This window comes from Ahaetulla prasina, chromosome 4, assembly GCF_028640845.1.
Source record: "Ahaetulla prasina isolate Xishuangbanna chromosome 4, ASM2864084v1, whole genome shotgun sequence".
In the NCBI taxonomy this organism is placed as follows: domain Eukaryota; kingdom Metazoa; phylum Chordata; class Lepidosauria; order Squamata; family Colubridae; genus Ahaetulla; species Ahaetulla prasina.
Genome location: NC_080542.1, coordinates 62,429,802 through 62,446,802, shown reverse-complemented (window position 1 = coordinate 62,446,802; position 17,001 = coordinate 62,429,802). Strand labels below are relative to the sequence as shown.

At 35.2% G+C, this 17,001-nt stretch overlaps 1 protein-coding gene across 1 annotated transcript in view; it reads left to right on the top strand.

The window, feature by feature from the left end:
* The window catches only part of ADCY1 (adenylate cyclase 1), a 177,907-nt gene that overhangs the window by 142,058 nt on the left and 18,848 nt on the right, over window positions 1-17,001 (top strand). Inside the window, exons 9-12 of the mRNA XM_058183642.1 lie at window positions 3,810-4,004; window positions 8,272-8,369; window positions 13,214-13,298; window positions 15,269-15,358. Coding sequence (XP_058039625.1) covers window positions 3,810-4,004; window positions 8,272-8,369; window positions 13,214-13,298; window positions 15,269-15,358 — 468 coding nt within the window. The remainder of the gene's footprint in view (window positions 1-3,809; window positions 4,005-8,271; window positions 8,370-13,213; window positions 13,299-15,268; window positions 15,359-17,001) is intronic.

Below are 17,001 nucleotides of genomic sequence, written 5' to 3'. Positions count from 1 at the left end.
CACAATTTAATATTTTTGGATTCAACACAATTGAACTATTTGCTACATGAAAATTTATGACTGAATAACAGAAATGGATGCCCTGAATATTGCCAACAAATTAGTTGTTCAACATTGGTAAATATATCACCTCAGTTATTATTACCTCATATATTGGTAAATATATTACCTCAGTTTATTTATTTATTTATTTATTTATCGTATTTGTATACCGCCCTATCTCCCAAGGGACTCAGGGCGGTTCACAGGCAAATAAAAAGGTACATATAAATACAGAATAAAATATCAATTAAAAAACTTATTCTACACAGCCAAATAATTAAAAAGAACAGTATAAATAATAAACCCATTAAAACCCATATAAATTTAAAATCTAATCCAGTCCTGCGCAGATGAATAGATATGTTTTAAGCTCGCGGCGGAAGGTTCGGAAGTTGACGAAGTCCTGGGGGGAGTTCGTTCCAGAGGGTGGGAGCCCCCACAGAGAAGGCCCTTCCCCTGGGTGTCGCCAAACGACACCGTCTAGCAGACGGCACCCTGAGGAGTCCCTCTCTGTGAGAGCGCACGGGTCGGTGAGAGGTATTCGGTAGCAGCAGGCGGTCCCGTAAATAGCCCGGCCCTATGCCCTATGGATTGCACTATAGGTAAAGGTAAAGGTTCCCCTCGCACATACATGGCAGAGAAGGCCCTTCCCCTGGGTGTCGCCAAACGACACTGTCTAGCAGACGGCACCCTGAGGAGTCCCTCTCTGTGAGAGCGCACGGGTCGGTGAGAGGTATTTGGTAGCAGCAGGCGGTCCCGTAAATAGCCCGGCCCTATGCCCTATGGATTGCACTATAGGTAAAGGTAAAGGTTCCCCTCGCACATACATGGCAGTTGTTCCCGACTCTAGAGGGCAGTGCTCATCTCTGTTTCAAAGCCGAAGAGCCAGTGCTGTCCAAAGACGTCTCCGTGGTCATGTGGCTGGCACGACTCAACGCCAAAGGCGCATGGAACGCTTCCCACCAAAGCTGGTCCCTATTTTTTCTACTTGCATTTTTTATGTGCTTTCAAACTGCTATTTTGGCAGAAGCTGGGACAAGTAACAGGAGCTCACCCTGTTACACGGCAGCACTAGGGATTCAAACCGCTGAACTGCCGACCTTTTGATTGACAAGGTCAGCGTCTTAGCCCCTGAACCACCCCCGTCCCTATGGATTGTACTATAGAAAATGATGCCTATTTTTAGGTTTATAGTGTTATATAATGTTTCATATAATTCCAAGGTTTATTGGAATGCATCAAATAATTTTAAAGACACCGTGATTTTATCTAAAATATTTATTCACATTTATTTAGTCCAAGAACTAGAAAATAAAGATTTATAGGTAATTATTTCACTGGGATTATTTCAACTTTCATGAGAATAAATATCAGATTTAAAAGTCTGTCCAAGATCTTCAAAATACCAGTATGTCTTGCATCATTTAATGCTGGAAAAAATACTTTTCAATTAAAGAGAAACTATGTACTTTAATTAAGGTATCAAAAGGATATTTCAGCGGTATCTGAGTATAAAACCAAGGATGAAAGCCTCCCTGAATACATACAATTTAATATAAAAGGAAAAAGAATAACATTGTTAGAGGTATATACTACAGGTCACCTAACCAAGCAAAGAAGTAGATGAACTTTTTGCTAATCAGCTAATTAATGTATACTGGAAACAAAGCAAATAGTAATAGGGGACTTTAACTGCAATGACATCAACTGGGAAACAAACTGCATCAAGTAGGGAGATCAGACAAGTTCCTGACAAGCCTAGCTGTCAACTTCGATACTCAAAAGGTAGAAGACGAAACTAGAGGGTCAGCTATATTAGACTTAATTCTTACTAACAACAACACTTAAATACATACAGATTGTTTGGTTTTTCCTTTTGACTGCAGATCAATAAATTTACCCATGGCACTCAGATCAGAACAGTTTTTATGCACTTATATGTGAAAAAGAATATTTGGATAGGGAACTAAATATCTTTGTTGTCAAAGATGCCTTATTAAAAATTCAAACAAGAAATTTTAGCATTCAGCTGGATCTCATTTTTGAATGAAAGTGGAAACTAATCTGTGTTTCTGTCTCTAATCTCTAGCCAAATTGCATTGGATAGAGCTGCCATAGAGTTTTTCTATAAATAGCACTGGATTTTCATAATCTCCTTCTTCTGCATTAAATCCATATTATAGAATCAAAAACCTTGCATAAAACCATTTTATCTTGAACACCTTCCACTTCTTAATGTACTTTTTAATTTCAAGTTTATTATTTTATTTTTTTCATAATATTTATTTAGTATTTATAAAATAATGTTTCCAGGTCTTGCATGGTTGCCTAAACAGGTTATAAATAGTGGCATTTGCAAAGAGAAAGAAATTAGTTGCTTGCTGCAGTCACATGATCGAAATCCCATCTTTTTATGTTCGTTGCAGGCTTATCTGTTGAAGACATTTCCCCCTCACTAGTTAATGAAGGGATAGAAATAAATGATAATTCCTTCTTCTACTGTCTATTTTGGTCCAAAGCCATATACTATTTATATTGAAATTTCTACTTATCAATTAATCAGGAGCAGTCCAAAATTTGGAGATAAACTACAAAGCGAACAAGAGCCTTGGTGGTCATAGTTTAACAGCTCACTTTTACAACTTCCTCATATTTCAGATAATATTTGGAAATAATAAATTAAATAAATGTTGAACTATTGGAATGTCCTTTATGGAATATTAATAATTAATATTAATGAATGTAGATTATTAAATAGACATATAGCACTCAGGAACTATGGAACAGTATGACTTTTATATACATGTGGCATTGTCACTGAAAGAAATGCAGATGAAATTTGCCTCTATTGTAGGACCTAAGATCAAATAAGTCTTAAACATTTCCTGGTTTTATACAGAACATAATCTGTTGTTAAATATTGAAAAAAGTGGCATGGTTTCATCCTAAAATCTGTTCCCTCTAAAAATAATCCATCCTTAATCAATTTTATATTGCAATAAATACATGTATATTTTATTTTCCCGCTAGGTGGAGATATTACACCATTTTGTCCCACCAAACACAGGGCAGTAGTTTTGTAGGTCTTTCATTGAGGAGTGAATGGCAAGAACAGCCAGATTTGAAAAGCTTCCTTTCTAAATGATTGTTTCTGCCCACTTATCCAGGAAATTAAATATTACAAGAGAAATCTCCGTGATATATTGCTTTCCTCTCTCACATTAGTTTTAAACTTTTTATTAGATTCTATCGGTTTCCAAAATGATCAGAATTACGCTTAATCCATGTTTTATAACAAATGAACCAATGTATTTTTGAACATAAATGAGGTTGTTTACATGAAGAAGTTACAACTGTTACAAGAGCTCCCAACATGATTCTTGGCAATGCTGTGAAGCACACTTTCCATATAAAAATTCTCAATTACCATTTCTGTAATAGTTTGAAAAAATATATTAAGAACGTATGTCCCTATGGACATTTTTTTAAAAATAAAGTCATGATGGAAAAAATTCAGAATAGCTAATAAAACTAGGTAATAAATTACATTTTTTTCACATTTCACAAGTTTACGGCACCTGATATTAATCAGTTCGAGGCGGACACTAAATATTGGCTGCTACTGCTGTATTTTTTTGTAAGTTTTTAGATTTTTCCCAAGGCAAAGCAATCTGTACTCCATTTAATGCTAGAATACAGTGTTGTTAAATCTTTCAACTATATTGTTAGTCCTATCGCTCAACTTTTATTTTTAATTTTTGCCACAGAGAAGGGCATTAAGGACAGCCTCTGAAAAACTCAGGAATCGTTCCTCTTTTTCTACAAATGTTGTATATAACACTCCTGGAACCCGAGTTAACCGGTATATCAGCCGCTTAATAGAGGCTCGGCAAACTGAATCAGAAATGGCAGATCTAAACTTTTTTACTCTAAGGTATAAGCAGATAGAACGTGAGCAAAAGGTAGGTGAGACTTTTCTTAAAGATTGGTTGCATTTTTTGTGTGTTTACAGTTTTTATTAGTTTATAATATAAAATACAAAAATACAAAATCAAATAGTAGGAAAAATAGGGAAGGGGACCAGCATGCCTACCGTCCCTGTCCTAATGTTCCCTTTAATTGTATTTACTTTATGTATTCAATTCATGCTTATACTTATATATATTATCTAATATGTACTTAACAAAATAAATAAGTAAGAAAGAAAGAAAGAAAGAGAAAGAAAGAAAGAAAGAAAGAAAGAAAGAAAGAAAGAAAGAAAGAAAGAAAGACGTTGACTTCCGACTCCCTCTGGTGCACTAGAGTAAAACCACATGTCAACTTTTTACTTTTACATAATAGTTTAAACTAATCATTTCTCTAACAAAAAACCCTATCTAATCAGTAAAATCCAAAATCAAAGCTTCATTTTTCCCTACCTCAAGCACTAAGTCCAAGCGGTTCCAAATAGAAACAAAAGTACTTATGGTAGGTACATGGTTTTTTTCCATGTTAGATAGATTGTGGGGATCGAAATTTCCTTCCATTTTTTTGCATAAAGTAGTCTTGCTGTACTGCTGTCAACATATAAAACATATACATCAAAGTTCCAATGTTTTTTCCCAAGTATTTTTCAAAAGAAAAACTGGTTTTATCTTTACATTCACTTTAAGAATTTTCTGTATTAGAATATGAATCTTACTCCAATATTTCTTTGCTTTAACACATGTCCACCATGTATAAATGATAAAAAATCTCTTCTTTACATTTACATTTCCAACATTCAATTGAAATACCTTTATACATTCTGAATAACTAGTCTGGTGTTAAATAACAGCAATACTTCATAGCAATTTTCTTTTAAATTGTAATTTAATGTAAATTTTAAACTTTTCATCCACATATTCTCCCATTGTTCAAGCATAACATTATATCCAAAATTTCTTGCCATTGAATCATAAAACGCTTTACATGTTCACTTTTCAAATTTAATTTCAATAACACTTCATAAACCTTAGCAATAATATGTTCATCGCACAGTAAGATTTCCAGTTCATTTTTAACAAAGTCAAACCTATAACTCTTTTTATCTAATGTAAATCTTCCTTTCAATTGTAAATATGTAAACCAATGGAAGACATGTCATTCTGATACTAATTCTTCCTTAGACAAGGATAGGATCACCAAAATTAAAAGATATTTTTTTATCAGTCCAGCTTTGCCACCATTTCTTTTCTGAAAAAGCCTTTTTGAGGGGACACCCAAAGAGGAATTTTGTAGAAAACCTTGTTTTATATTTATTCCAAATTCTTAGAATGGCATGTCTAACAAAGTGGTTGTTAAAATCAACATTTACTTTAACTTCGTCATACCATAAATAACCGTGCCGTTCAAACCTTAGTTCATGACCTTCAAAATCAAGTAGCTTTTTATTCTGGAGGTTTACTCTCTCCTTTAGCCAGACCAAATAACAAGCATCAAAATACAGTTTCAAATCTGGTAAATGCAAAGTCCCTCTTTCCTTAGCATCGTGCAATAGTTTATGTCTAATTCTTGGGGTTTTTTCCTTGCCATTTAAACTTAGAAATATACCTCTGCCATTGTTTAAATGGAATGTCAGTGGCAAGTATTGGTAATGTCTGAAACAGTAAAAGCATCTTTGGTAAGACATTTATCTTACTTATTGAGAAATTCTACTCAATAGTGATAAATACAATTTGTCCCATCTTAGTAAGTCCCTTTTAATATTATTCCAGAGAGGCACATAATTATTTTGAAACAGTTTTGTGTTTGTGTTTGTCAACATAACCCCCAAATATTTCACCTTTTTCCTGAGCCTTAAATCATACTTTTTAGTCAATATATCACAGTCCTGAAAGGATATATTCTTAATCAGCATTGTTGTCTTCTGTTGGTTTATTTTAAACCTGCTATAGCCTCAAACCTGCTATAGCCTCAAACTCATTTAATTTCCTCATCAAATATTCTATATTGTTTTTTAAATCTTGCAGGAATAAAACCAAATCACCAGCAAATGCCCTCAATTTATAAACTTCTTTCTTGATACTTATACCTGTTATTTTTTCATCTTGCCTGATATCTCTATTCAAAACTTCCAGCCACAAAATAAACAAAGAGATGGAGTTATCCTTGTCTCGTATCCTTTTGCATTTCACATGAATTTGTTAAATCATTATTAATAACAATTTTTGCTTGCTCAAACAGTTTGACCCCTTGAATAGTTTTCTCCAAAGTCCATTTCTTCCAGCACTTTAAACATTTAAAGCCCAATTTATATTGTCAAAGGCCTTCTCTGCATCTAAGAATATTAGAGGTGGCTATTTCTCATTATGATATTGTAACTATTCAATAATATTCAAAACGGTTCTCACATTATCCCTTAATCGTATTTTTTGCAGAAAGGCAGATTGGTCTTCATGAATATACCTGTAAAATCTTCTTCAGTCTTTATGCCAAAACTGCAGCAAAGAGAATATAGTTCTTGTTCAATAATAAAATTGGTCTGTAATTCTTTGTCTTCATAACATCTTGACTTCCCTTCAGAAGCAACACAATATTGGCTTCTTTCCATGTTTGAAGTATTTTTCCTTCCTCTACATATCTCAAACGTGGTTGCATCTTTTTGTAAATGCAAGATTTAGCCTACCAAACCTGAGATCCTTGAGATATTTTACACAGCATTCGTCAGTTGAAAGGAACAAAAATGAAGAAAGTACTTTCAGGAAAGGATTGGCTTCATTCATCACAGAATTATTATTTCATCACTGTGGCTTTAATTCATTGTGGTAAAGTTCCAAGTTAGGTAAGATAGTAAATCTTGCTTGGTATTACAGCAATGAGTGAAAGGAACCTTGTATTTGCAATCTCTAGATCCTCTTCCTTCTTTCTTTACATGTAAAGCAAGTAAAATGTACCTTTGCGATATCAGATAGTTGTTATTTTGCCTGACTGCAGGACCCTAATTTCTCCCTTAAATTGTCAGGATATTGTAACCCTTTCATAATTTTAGATCAAAACTCTACTATTTTGCAAAAAAAAAAAAAAAAATTGAAGGAAACTTGGAACAGAGCTTAGTTCATATTAGCACTTCACGTTTCAAATTTTTTATCTGGACCAACACACAACAAATGCGTACTCTTTTTTTCTTTATTCAGTTAATATTTGGCAGTCTACCCTACAACTGTTTAATCATTTTTGTTTTTACTAGCTACTACTACTAAGTTGTGATATTGTTTGTTGGGACTGGCTTTGACTCAAAATTAATTATATAGTATTTGTGTATTTTGTAAGAAACAATGTTTAACAAACAAATTGCAGTGATAAGCAAAAACACAGCTTGTGATAAAGTAGGGTTGGCTTCATCCTAGATAAACAGTTTCATCAAGAAAATAGGGAGAAAAAATATTTTCTTTTGGGGAAAGGATGTCAGTGTTTTTCATGATTTCATTAAGAAACCAGCGGACTTTCTTGTAAATGCAAATAATCCTCTTCATGCTGAACTTTTTCTACTAGTCTCAGAAATGAATTTGTTTTCTCCACCGAGTTATTTCCTGTGGATCATTTCTTAGAATTATTGTACCTTTATTCAACTTTTTCAGTAGCTTTGAATGAATTATAATATCTAACCTATTTAACCTATTTAAAAGTGTATAAATCCTAGCTTTGTGGAAATTCTCTGAAATCAGTGTGGATAACTGTAGTTATAAAAGTCTGCTCCTAAAGGAAGGTTATTAATGACAGTTAATAAAATATTAATCCAATATAATGAAACAATAAAAAAAAATCACGTGAGCTTTGGGTGGATATGAAGGCTGTATGTTATAGCACTTTTGAGACCTGAGATAACTGCAGAGATGGCATTCCACCTTTCCTTCCCAGTCCGAGGTGTAAAGAGGCTACTGCTTGCCTTTGCTGTTTTCTGAATAGCACACAACATACTTTCAAGGATAGCACACTATAATTTGCGATTTTCCCCCTCCTTCTTTCCTTAATTCCAAGATAAGGAGTGATGTAAAGACTTATTCTGATTTGCAAAGTATTCTGAAGCTTAGAAGAATATTGTTCTGGGTTAACTATAAATATTTAAAACGAAATATGTAACTGGCAAACTTCCAGGATTTTAAATCACTTTTTGTACTTCATTTTTAGCACAACTGTCTTCAGAATCAAAAAATGCAAAGCAAATGTCTAACTAAATCCATCTCTCTCCTTCCCCTCTTTCATTCACAGTATCACCAACTTCAGGATGAATATTTCACCAGTGCTGTAGTCTTGTCACTGATTCTAGCTGCCTTATTTGGCCTTGTCTACCTTTTAATAATACCACAGTAAGTTATTTTGCTTCCAATAATTTAAATGCCAAGTACATTTATACTGTTATGTAAGTATTTTGAATGTGCTTTGTATTCATTAAAAGTGTCTAATTCTTAAATTCTATCCAACATACTAAAAAACCCTCAAATAATGTCTTGGAGCTTTGAAAATTTTCCATTGCTCTTTAACTGAAGTTATTGGGAACAAAGCTAGTGCAGTGGATTGCTTGTGGAAAAACAAATCTTGTAGGAAGTAATAAAACAGACATTTCTACAGTCATCCATAATAAGAAGCAAATTTGCTTTTGTTCCTATTTTCATCTTGGAGCTAGGAAAGTTTAACAGAGCAATATCTGCATTCATGACTTTTCTAATGCTAATGGAAATTTAAGAGCCAAGGATTTATTTTTTATTTATTTATTTATTTATTTGATTTTTATACCGCCCTTCTCCCGAAGGACTCAGGGCGGTGTACAGGCAAAATAAAACAGATAGTACAATATACAATTTAAAATGCAATTAAAAAACTTATTTTAAAATTGGCCTGAAAAGTATACAATAAACTAAAAACCCCATTTAAAATTAGTTAATAAGAAATTAAAATTTAATAAAATTCAACTTAAGCCAGCCCCGCGCAAATAAAAAGATATGTCTTCAGTTCGCGACGGAATGTCCGAAGGTCAGGTATTTGGCGTAAACCCGGGGGAAGTTCGTTCCAGAGTGTGGGAGCCCCCACAGAGAAGGACTTTCCCCTGGGGGCCGCCAGCCGACATTGCTTGGCGGACGGCACCCTGAGAAGTCCCTCTCTGTGAGAGCGTACGGGTCGGTGGGAGGCCCGTACAGCAGGCGGTCCCGTAAGTACCCAGGCCCTAAGCCATGGAGTGCTTTAAAGGTGGTAACCAAAACCTTAAAGTGCACTTGAAAGGCCACAGGTAGCCAGTGCAGTCTGCGCAGGAGCGGTGTTATATGGGAGCTACGCGGAGCTCCCTCTATCACCCACGCAGCTGCATTCTGGACTAACTGAAGCCTCCGAGTGCACTTCAAGGGGAGCGCCATGTAGAGAGCATTACAATAATCCAAGCGAGAGGTAACGAGCGCATGAGTGACCGTGCACAAGGCATCCCGTTCAAGGAAGGGGCGCAACTGCCGAACCAGGCGAACCTGGTGGAAGGCCCCCCTGGAGATGGCCGTCAAATGATCTTCAAACGACAGCCGTTCATCCAGGAGGACACCTAAGTTGCGCACCCTATCCTTTGGGGCCAATAACTCGCCTCCAACAGTCAGCCGCGGCTGCAGCTGACTGAATCGGGGTGCCAGCATCCACAGCCACTCCGTCTTGGAGGGATTAAGCTTGAGCCTGTTTCTCCCCATCCAGACCCGTACGGCATCATAAAATTCAGCGCATCATAAAATCAGTGTAAAGAAAATCCAAGGGTTAAACAGATTATATATAAATTGTGTACCATAATGTCTTATTTACTGCTTTCCCTTCTAGTACAACCATATAGTGTCCTAATTCAGACTGAGATCAGGGATTATTTTCTTTAGAGAAAAGAATAGTTCAAAGAAGTTTTTTAAATATTTGTTTCAGGGAAGAGTTAGCACCTATTCACCCATAGTCTATTTTTTCTTTGTTTGTTTAAAAGAGGTAGTATTATTTATGTTCTCTATTTCTTTCTACTGAAATATAAAAGCAGTTGAAATTCAACATTGTTAAATTCATTCATCAAACAATGCAAACTGAAAGTCCTAACTATATATGATGATTGTGGCTTCTTTCTAACAGAAAGCGTGGCTAATGACTTACCTCAGTTCCAAAGAAATGCTTCCACACTGTGCATTCTAAAAGAAATTAAGTTACTGCTTTATGAAACTAATTTATTCCAGAAAAATAAACCAGAAAGTAAGAAAGCAAACTACCGTACATAGTTTATGTTTTGCCTAGTATATATGTAAAAGAATCACACTATTAAATCAAATATAATTTATTTATGTACAGTTAATATTGATTAAAGCCATCAGAAAAAAAAATTGATGATTGGCAGAATGAAAAAAATAGAAAGCAAAGACAATATATTATATACATAAGTATCATCAAAGACTGCCCTTGGGAGAACTGTAAGCTATTATTACAGCTATGTCAATTTGTGAAAATGCAGCTACCCAACTAACTTAATTCCACAAAAGAAAGGGTCTAATCACTATAGAAAGCATACATTCTTGGAAAGGATTTTATAGAATTGTTGCAGGCTATAGCAGAACAAGAAAAGTTGATTATAACAACTAGCATTTCTTTTTCTTTCATATTACCAATGTACTCGTGAAGTTATTTAACTTCTCCTAGTTGTCTCATGTTAGTTTTATTTTTAGCTCATCCTATCCTTAAGTATCTATCACTTATTTGATATAACTCTCATTTTGTGAGATACTCAGGAATTGTTATCCAATCTTATTTTTATATGTAGTTTTGGACCCAAGAAAACTTGCCAAGACATTCCTCCTTTAATAATAAAATTAATAGTCTTCTTACAAATTCACATAAGGACCTTTAATAAAAGATTGAAAATATCCTGGGGTTTGGGGAGATGAACTGGATTCTAAATGGAAAGCAATGCAATTTCTGTAACCTTATCCTATCTTAGTTTAATAAATAATGCGAAAAGAATTCTGGAAGAATCTCACTTTTGGTTCTAGTAGGATAACTAAGAACTTGAAAAGTTTTAGAGAAATAATCCAATGAATTGGTATCTAGCTTCTTAGATATTGATGTGGAATAGAAAAATCTCACCTAAGGAGATAAATCTTCAACAGCAAAGAGTGGGGTGGGGAGGGGTTCCTGACAATGACAGTTCGGCAAAATACTTCTAGGATGTTCAGAGTACATTTCCTCCTTAAGGAGGTGCCAAGCAATTTGCAGTGTTTGAAAAAATGGAAGTCTTTGGAATAGGGGAGGACCAAGACCTATTTGACTATAGAGAACTGTAGATAGTCTGAAGCTGTTATAAGCAAGTTCTGTCATATATGAACATATACATATACAATAGCAATGAGGATAGTGTTCTGAGAAGGTATTAATTCACTGTGTTCCTTTATCTGACTATGGGTGTTGATCATAGGACAGGTGGAGATTTATATCTAATAAGTGAAATACACCTTTCCATACACATGCTCTGAGTTTCCTACCTCTATCAGGAATGAGAAAATTAGGCAATGTGTTTTTTTAAGAAAATAGATAAGCTATTTGAGGAGCAAAATTAGGAGAATCTGTGATAGAGAATGAAATCACAGAGTCACTGGCCCCGATGGAAAGGGTCCGCAACTTAGGCGTCCTCCTGGACGAACGGCTGTCTCTAGAAGACCATTTGACGGCCGTCTCCAGGAGAGCGTTCTACCAGGTTCGCCTGGTACGCCAGTTGCGCCCCTTTCTGGACCGGGATGCCCTATGCACGGTCACTCACGCACTCGTGACGTCTCGCCTGGATTACTGCAATGCTCTCTACATGGGGCTCCCCTTGAAGGGCATCCGGAGGCTGCAGTTAGTCCAGAACGCGGCTGCGCGGGTGATAGATGGAGCCCCTCGTGGCTCCCGTATAACACCCATCCTGCGCAGACTGCACTGGCTACCTGTGGCCTTCCGGGTGCGCTTCAAGGTTTTGGTGACCACCTTTAAAGCGCTCCATGGCATTGGGCCGGGTTACTTACGGGACCGCCTACTGCTACCGAATACCTCTCACCGACCCGTGCGCTCTCACAGAGAGGGTCTCCTCAGGGTGCCGTCAGCGAGGCAATGTCGTCTGGCGACGCCCAGGGGAAGGGCCTTCTCTGTGGGGGCTCCCACCCTTTGGAACAAACTTCCCCCCGGACTCCGCCAGCTTCCGGACCTTCGGACCTTCCGCCGCGGGCTTAAAACATACTTATTTAATTGTGCAGGACTGAGCTAGGTTTTAAATTCATGGGTTTTAATTGGGTTTTATTTGTATATTTTAATTAACGGGCTTTAAAATAAGTTTCTTAATTGTTTTTATTCTGTATTTATATGTTTTTAAATGCCTGTGAACCGCCCTGAGTCCTTCGGGAGATAGGGCGGTATATAAATATGATTAATAAATAAATAAATAAATAAATAAGCCATCTTAGAAAGGAGATAAACTATCACTGGAACAGTACTTGGGGCCTTGACATGTGGTAGGTCAGTAATGAAACCAATGAAAATGTGCCCCTAGTCATTGTGGGAAGGAGATATAACAATTCAGCCTTTTAGGAGCCATTTAGGACTTCACCCATGGTGCTAGTAGCCGGGGTGGTGCAGTGGTTAGAATGTAGTATTGAAGACTAATTCAGCTCACTGCCAGGAGTTTGATCCTCACAGATGACGCAGCCTTCTGAGTTCAATAAAATGAGGACCCAGATTGTAGGGGGCAATATGATGACTCTGTAGAGTGCATAGAGAGGCCTGTAAAGCACTAAGAAGCAGTATATAAGTCTAAGTGCTATTGCTTAACTACATTCTTTGTTTTCTGTAACTACATTATATAATATTTTTCTGTCTTACCAGTGTCTGCATATCAAATGGGTTATGTCTAAACACATTATTCTTGAAAGCAATCATAATGAACTTTATTCACAGAGGACATGTTTTACATTTTTTTCAAAGAACCATTGTTCTACTAATTATATACAAAAAATGTAATTCCACTAAAAATGAACAACAGAGAAAGAATAATTTAGAATGCAACATGAAGAAACTTACGTATTGAAAAAGAAAAATCCTTGATATTTAGATAGATTCTAGTAATGTTAAGAATTTGTTTTTATTTGTGTGCAATGACTTAGTTTTAATATGGTTTTTTTCCCCCTAGGAGTACCATAGTCCTTGTTCTCTTAGTATTTTGCATGTGCTTCCTGGTGGCATGCATCATGTATCTACATGTCACTCGAGTACAAGTAAGTGACCTGAAATGTTGTGAAAGCTCTTGTGAAAAAGAAATATATGTATCAATTATCCCAGTCTTGATTTTATTTCTTCTATATTTCATGTCTATGGGTAGATAGCTCTTTTAATGTATAATACCTAATGTCATTTAGGGCTTTTACAAATCCTATATTTCATTTCCTTAAAAAAATCTTTTATTAAATCTATTTTTTATTGGTGAAAATAAAATTGTATCAGTTCTGACACACAGAGAAATAATGACTGCATCACACTCAAGTAAATAAATGATAAATGCTTGAAGAGTTTTCTGCTGTGAAACTGAGTTTGTTATGAATTAATTTAGCTTACGAATGACTTCTTCTTGTGTTTAAATCATTGTTTTGTTGATATATTGATTCTGGAGTTAGAATGCTCACTTTGCATTATTAGCATCATTATTGCAAGGAGCAATAATATAGAAAAGAAAAGAAAATGGAAAGACTTGGGAAAATCTTGTGGAGAAGTAGATAATATCTGGAATAAAACTCAAGAACGATTTTGAAAAGCCTCAAGAGAGGGCCCCATATCCCTTACAAAATGGTTGAAATTTGAGTACTCATTAACAGTTTTTACTCAACCAAAGAGAAGGCAGAGAAAGCCTCTGGTGGCCAACTCATGGAAGCCAATACCTGTGTTGCAAAGTGGTTAAGAGATAAACACTCAGAGAGAGAGCTTTCTTTCCAATAACAAGTGGAGCAGAAAAGAATTGGCTTGACTATGAAGCTAAAACTTAAAAAAGAAAACAGCTTACTTGGGACTTTATTACCAGCATACTCAAAGTTTCACCCTTCCTGTTGCTTATTCATTATAGGCAATTTGTTGCATGAAAAATATACATTTTGAAGAGTTTATTTTATTAAAAGAATCCATTTAGCAACCATAGCTATTTGCTGTTCTTCTTGCTATTGATTGAAAATAATAAAATCCAATCTATTTAACAAAATTAGGCAGAAATCAATATCTAATAACTTACTTTAGACAATTAATTTTAACAATTGCAATATGTTTTTCAGCATATAACAATATTAGGCCTTTAATTTTTAATACATCTAGACAAAGATAGACTTAGAATGCATTATAAGTCTGTTGCATGTGATTCTTTCTGGATGCCAATAAACATTCTTCAATCAAAATTGCATATGTTTGTAACTAAAACTTTTACTTTTCATGAGGTATGAACATCCAGATAATATATAAACTTTATATGCATTCCATACAACCTATAGATTGATAAAATCTTGATTATATTCACAAAATTATCATTTTTGTTGTTTAATATAATATAATGAATATAATCAGAAACATTATTACTGTGTTACAAAGAAGTATTAAAATATCACACATCTGACGTCACCACTGGAAGTCCCTGAGTTACGTTTTATGACCATAAGAAATAAATTATTCTTTTTGAACAGGTATCATAAAATTAGTAATGTCCTGACGCATTTCCTTCACCCCACAAAAAGAAAAAATATTTTATTTCTTACGTTTTATGACCATAAAAAATAAAATATTCTTCCTTTTTGTGGGGTGAAGGAAATGCATCAGGACATTACTAATTTTATGGTATCTTTCAAAAAGAATAAGAATTGGAAAAGATTACCTGGTACGAAAGATTTGAAAATTGAACTTGAAAAATTATGACATTAACCAGCCATGGTGATCCCAGTGGTGATCTTACCAAAAAATATTGGATGGCACTTAAAAAATCTGCACATTGACACCATTTCCATCTGTCAATTACAACAGGTCACTCTGTTTAGATTTCTACATCTACCATATTGCTACATTATGATATCCTAGATTTTGGGAAGAACTGGATGTATATAAAGGCCAATATCACCTAAAGAACTGACAACTATGATTTCACATTTTTGTGTATATAACAACAACAATAGTATGGACATTTTCCAAATGAATAAATATTGGTTTTGTCTTTCAGTGTTTTCCAGGGTGCCTGACAATACAAATTAGAACCATTTTGTGTATTTTTATTGTGATCTTAATTTACTCAGTGGCACAAGGCTGTGTGGTAAGTAATATGAACCTGTAAGTAAATTGTTTTATCAGATGTACAATGTAGATAGATACAAGTATTCCTGGTGGCATGTCACCTAACTTGGAAGCAAAAATGCTTCCCTACGGCCATCTGGAGAAGTCTTAAAACCTGGCTTCTCTAAAATGATGAAGGAGACAGAGAAGATTCACATCATTATTGTCTATTATTTCTTAGAAATTTCTTATTGTTGTTATAACATATCTGTATTATCGAAGACCTATGGAGTGAGATAGTTTCTAAATAAACAGATATCATCAATGAGAGATATACTATCACATCAACTTGCTTCTGGCAATGTCTAATATTAACTGGGCTCGTTATGGATTCAAAATGATACACTGATTGACAGATCCTGCTCCTGGCTTATATTACAGTAGCTATCTTACTGTAAAAAAATAGATCTAAAATTTAAGTGAAGACCCAGAAGACCAAAACAATAACCCAACAAGCCCTAGACTGTTCTGAATTATATTTATTGTTGCTGCTACATTTGATAAAAACTAATTTACGGATGCAATAATCAATTGGGTTTTTTTGATTGTATCATTTAAAATCACTAGCAATTAACATTGCAATGGATGATCTTTCCTCACTCACTTTTTTTCCGTACACAGAAAGCTTAATTCCTGTAGTACTCACATATTCAGGTTTCCAACTGTAATCTGTAGTTTTTTCATAAACATAATTAAAGAGTTGAATTAATTTGCTTACTGCATATAGGAGCTGAAATATTATAAGCATATTCATATGCTAGCCTATACATTCACACATACAGATTATCCGAAATAGAGAGAATCTATACACTTAAGTATACCATAAAAATGATGTGATAGCAATAGGGAAGATATATAAAATATAAACGCCCTACAAGGATCTCTTGGTTGTTTTTGATACCACCAACCATGGCATCTTTTTGGACCAACTGTTGGGGTTAGAAATGAGGGATTGGTTTTGCATTGAACCTCCTATACAAACAGTTCAAATTGATGTTAGTAAGGGAGGAAAGGAGAGGAGATCCTGTTATGTGTGGTATTTCAGCGCTTAGATAACTTGGCAGCATAGGTTTTGATCCCATCACTATGTGAATGATACTTGATCATACATTTCCACATGTAAGGTAGGTGATACTGTTGAGATCCTGACCCATTTCTAGATAGGAGGAAACTGCTTCAACTCAACTCTAGCATGATGGAATAGCTATAGGTTTTTAAACACATTTATACATGTTCTCAAGTCTGGTGTATTGCCATTCTTGTACTTCCCCAGACAGAACTGATATGCAATTCTACTTGGACCCACAATTCCTTCTCAAAGGACCAATGGCCAGGGGAGCCTTTGCATAAATCCATCTTGTACTATACATCAGCTGCACCCATTCCTGAATAGGAAGGACTTCCTCATAGTCTTTCATATCTTGATCATTACCCAACTGAATTACTATAACATACTCTATAGGAAATGAAGGATCCAGAATGTAATGAGTACCTCTGGAGAATCCCTGATTCAGAAGGCAATTGGTCCCCTGGTTTGCCTGTGTGACATTGCTATTGTGTGAGCTGCACTGTATCTCAGTTTCTTTCTAGGTGCAATTCAAGATGATGCTTATTACCTTTAAA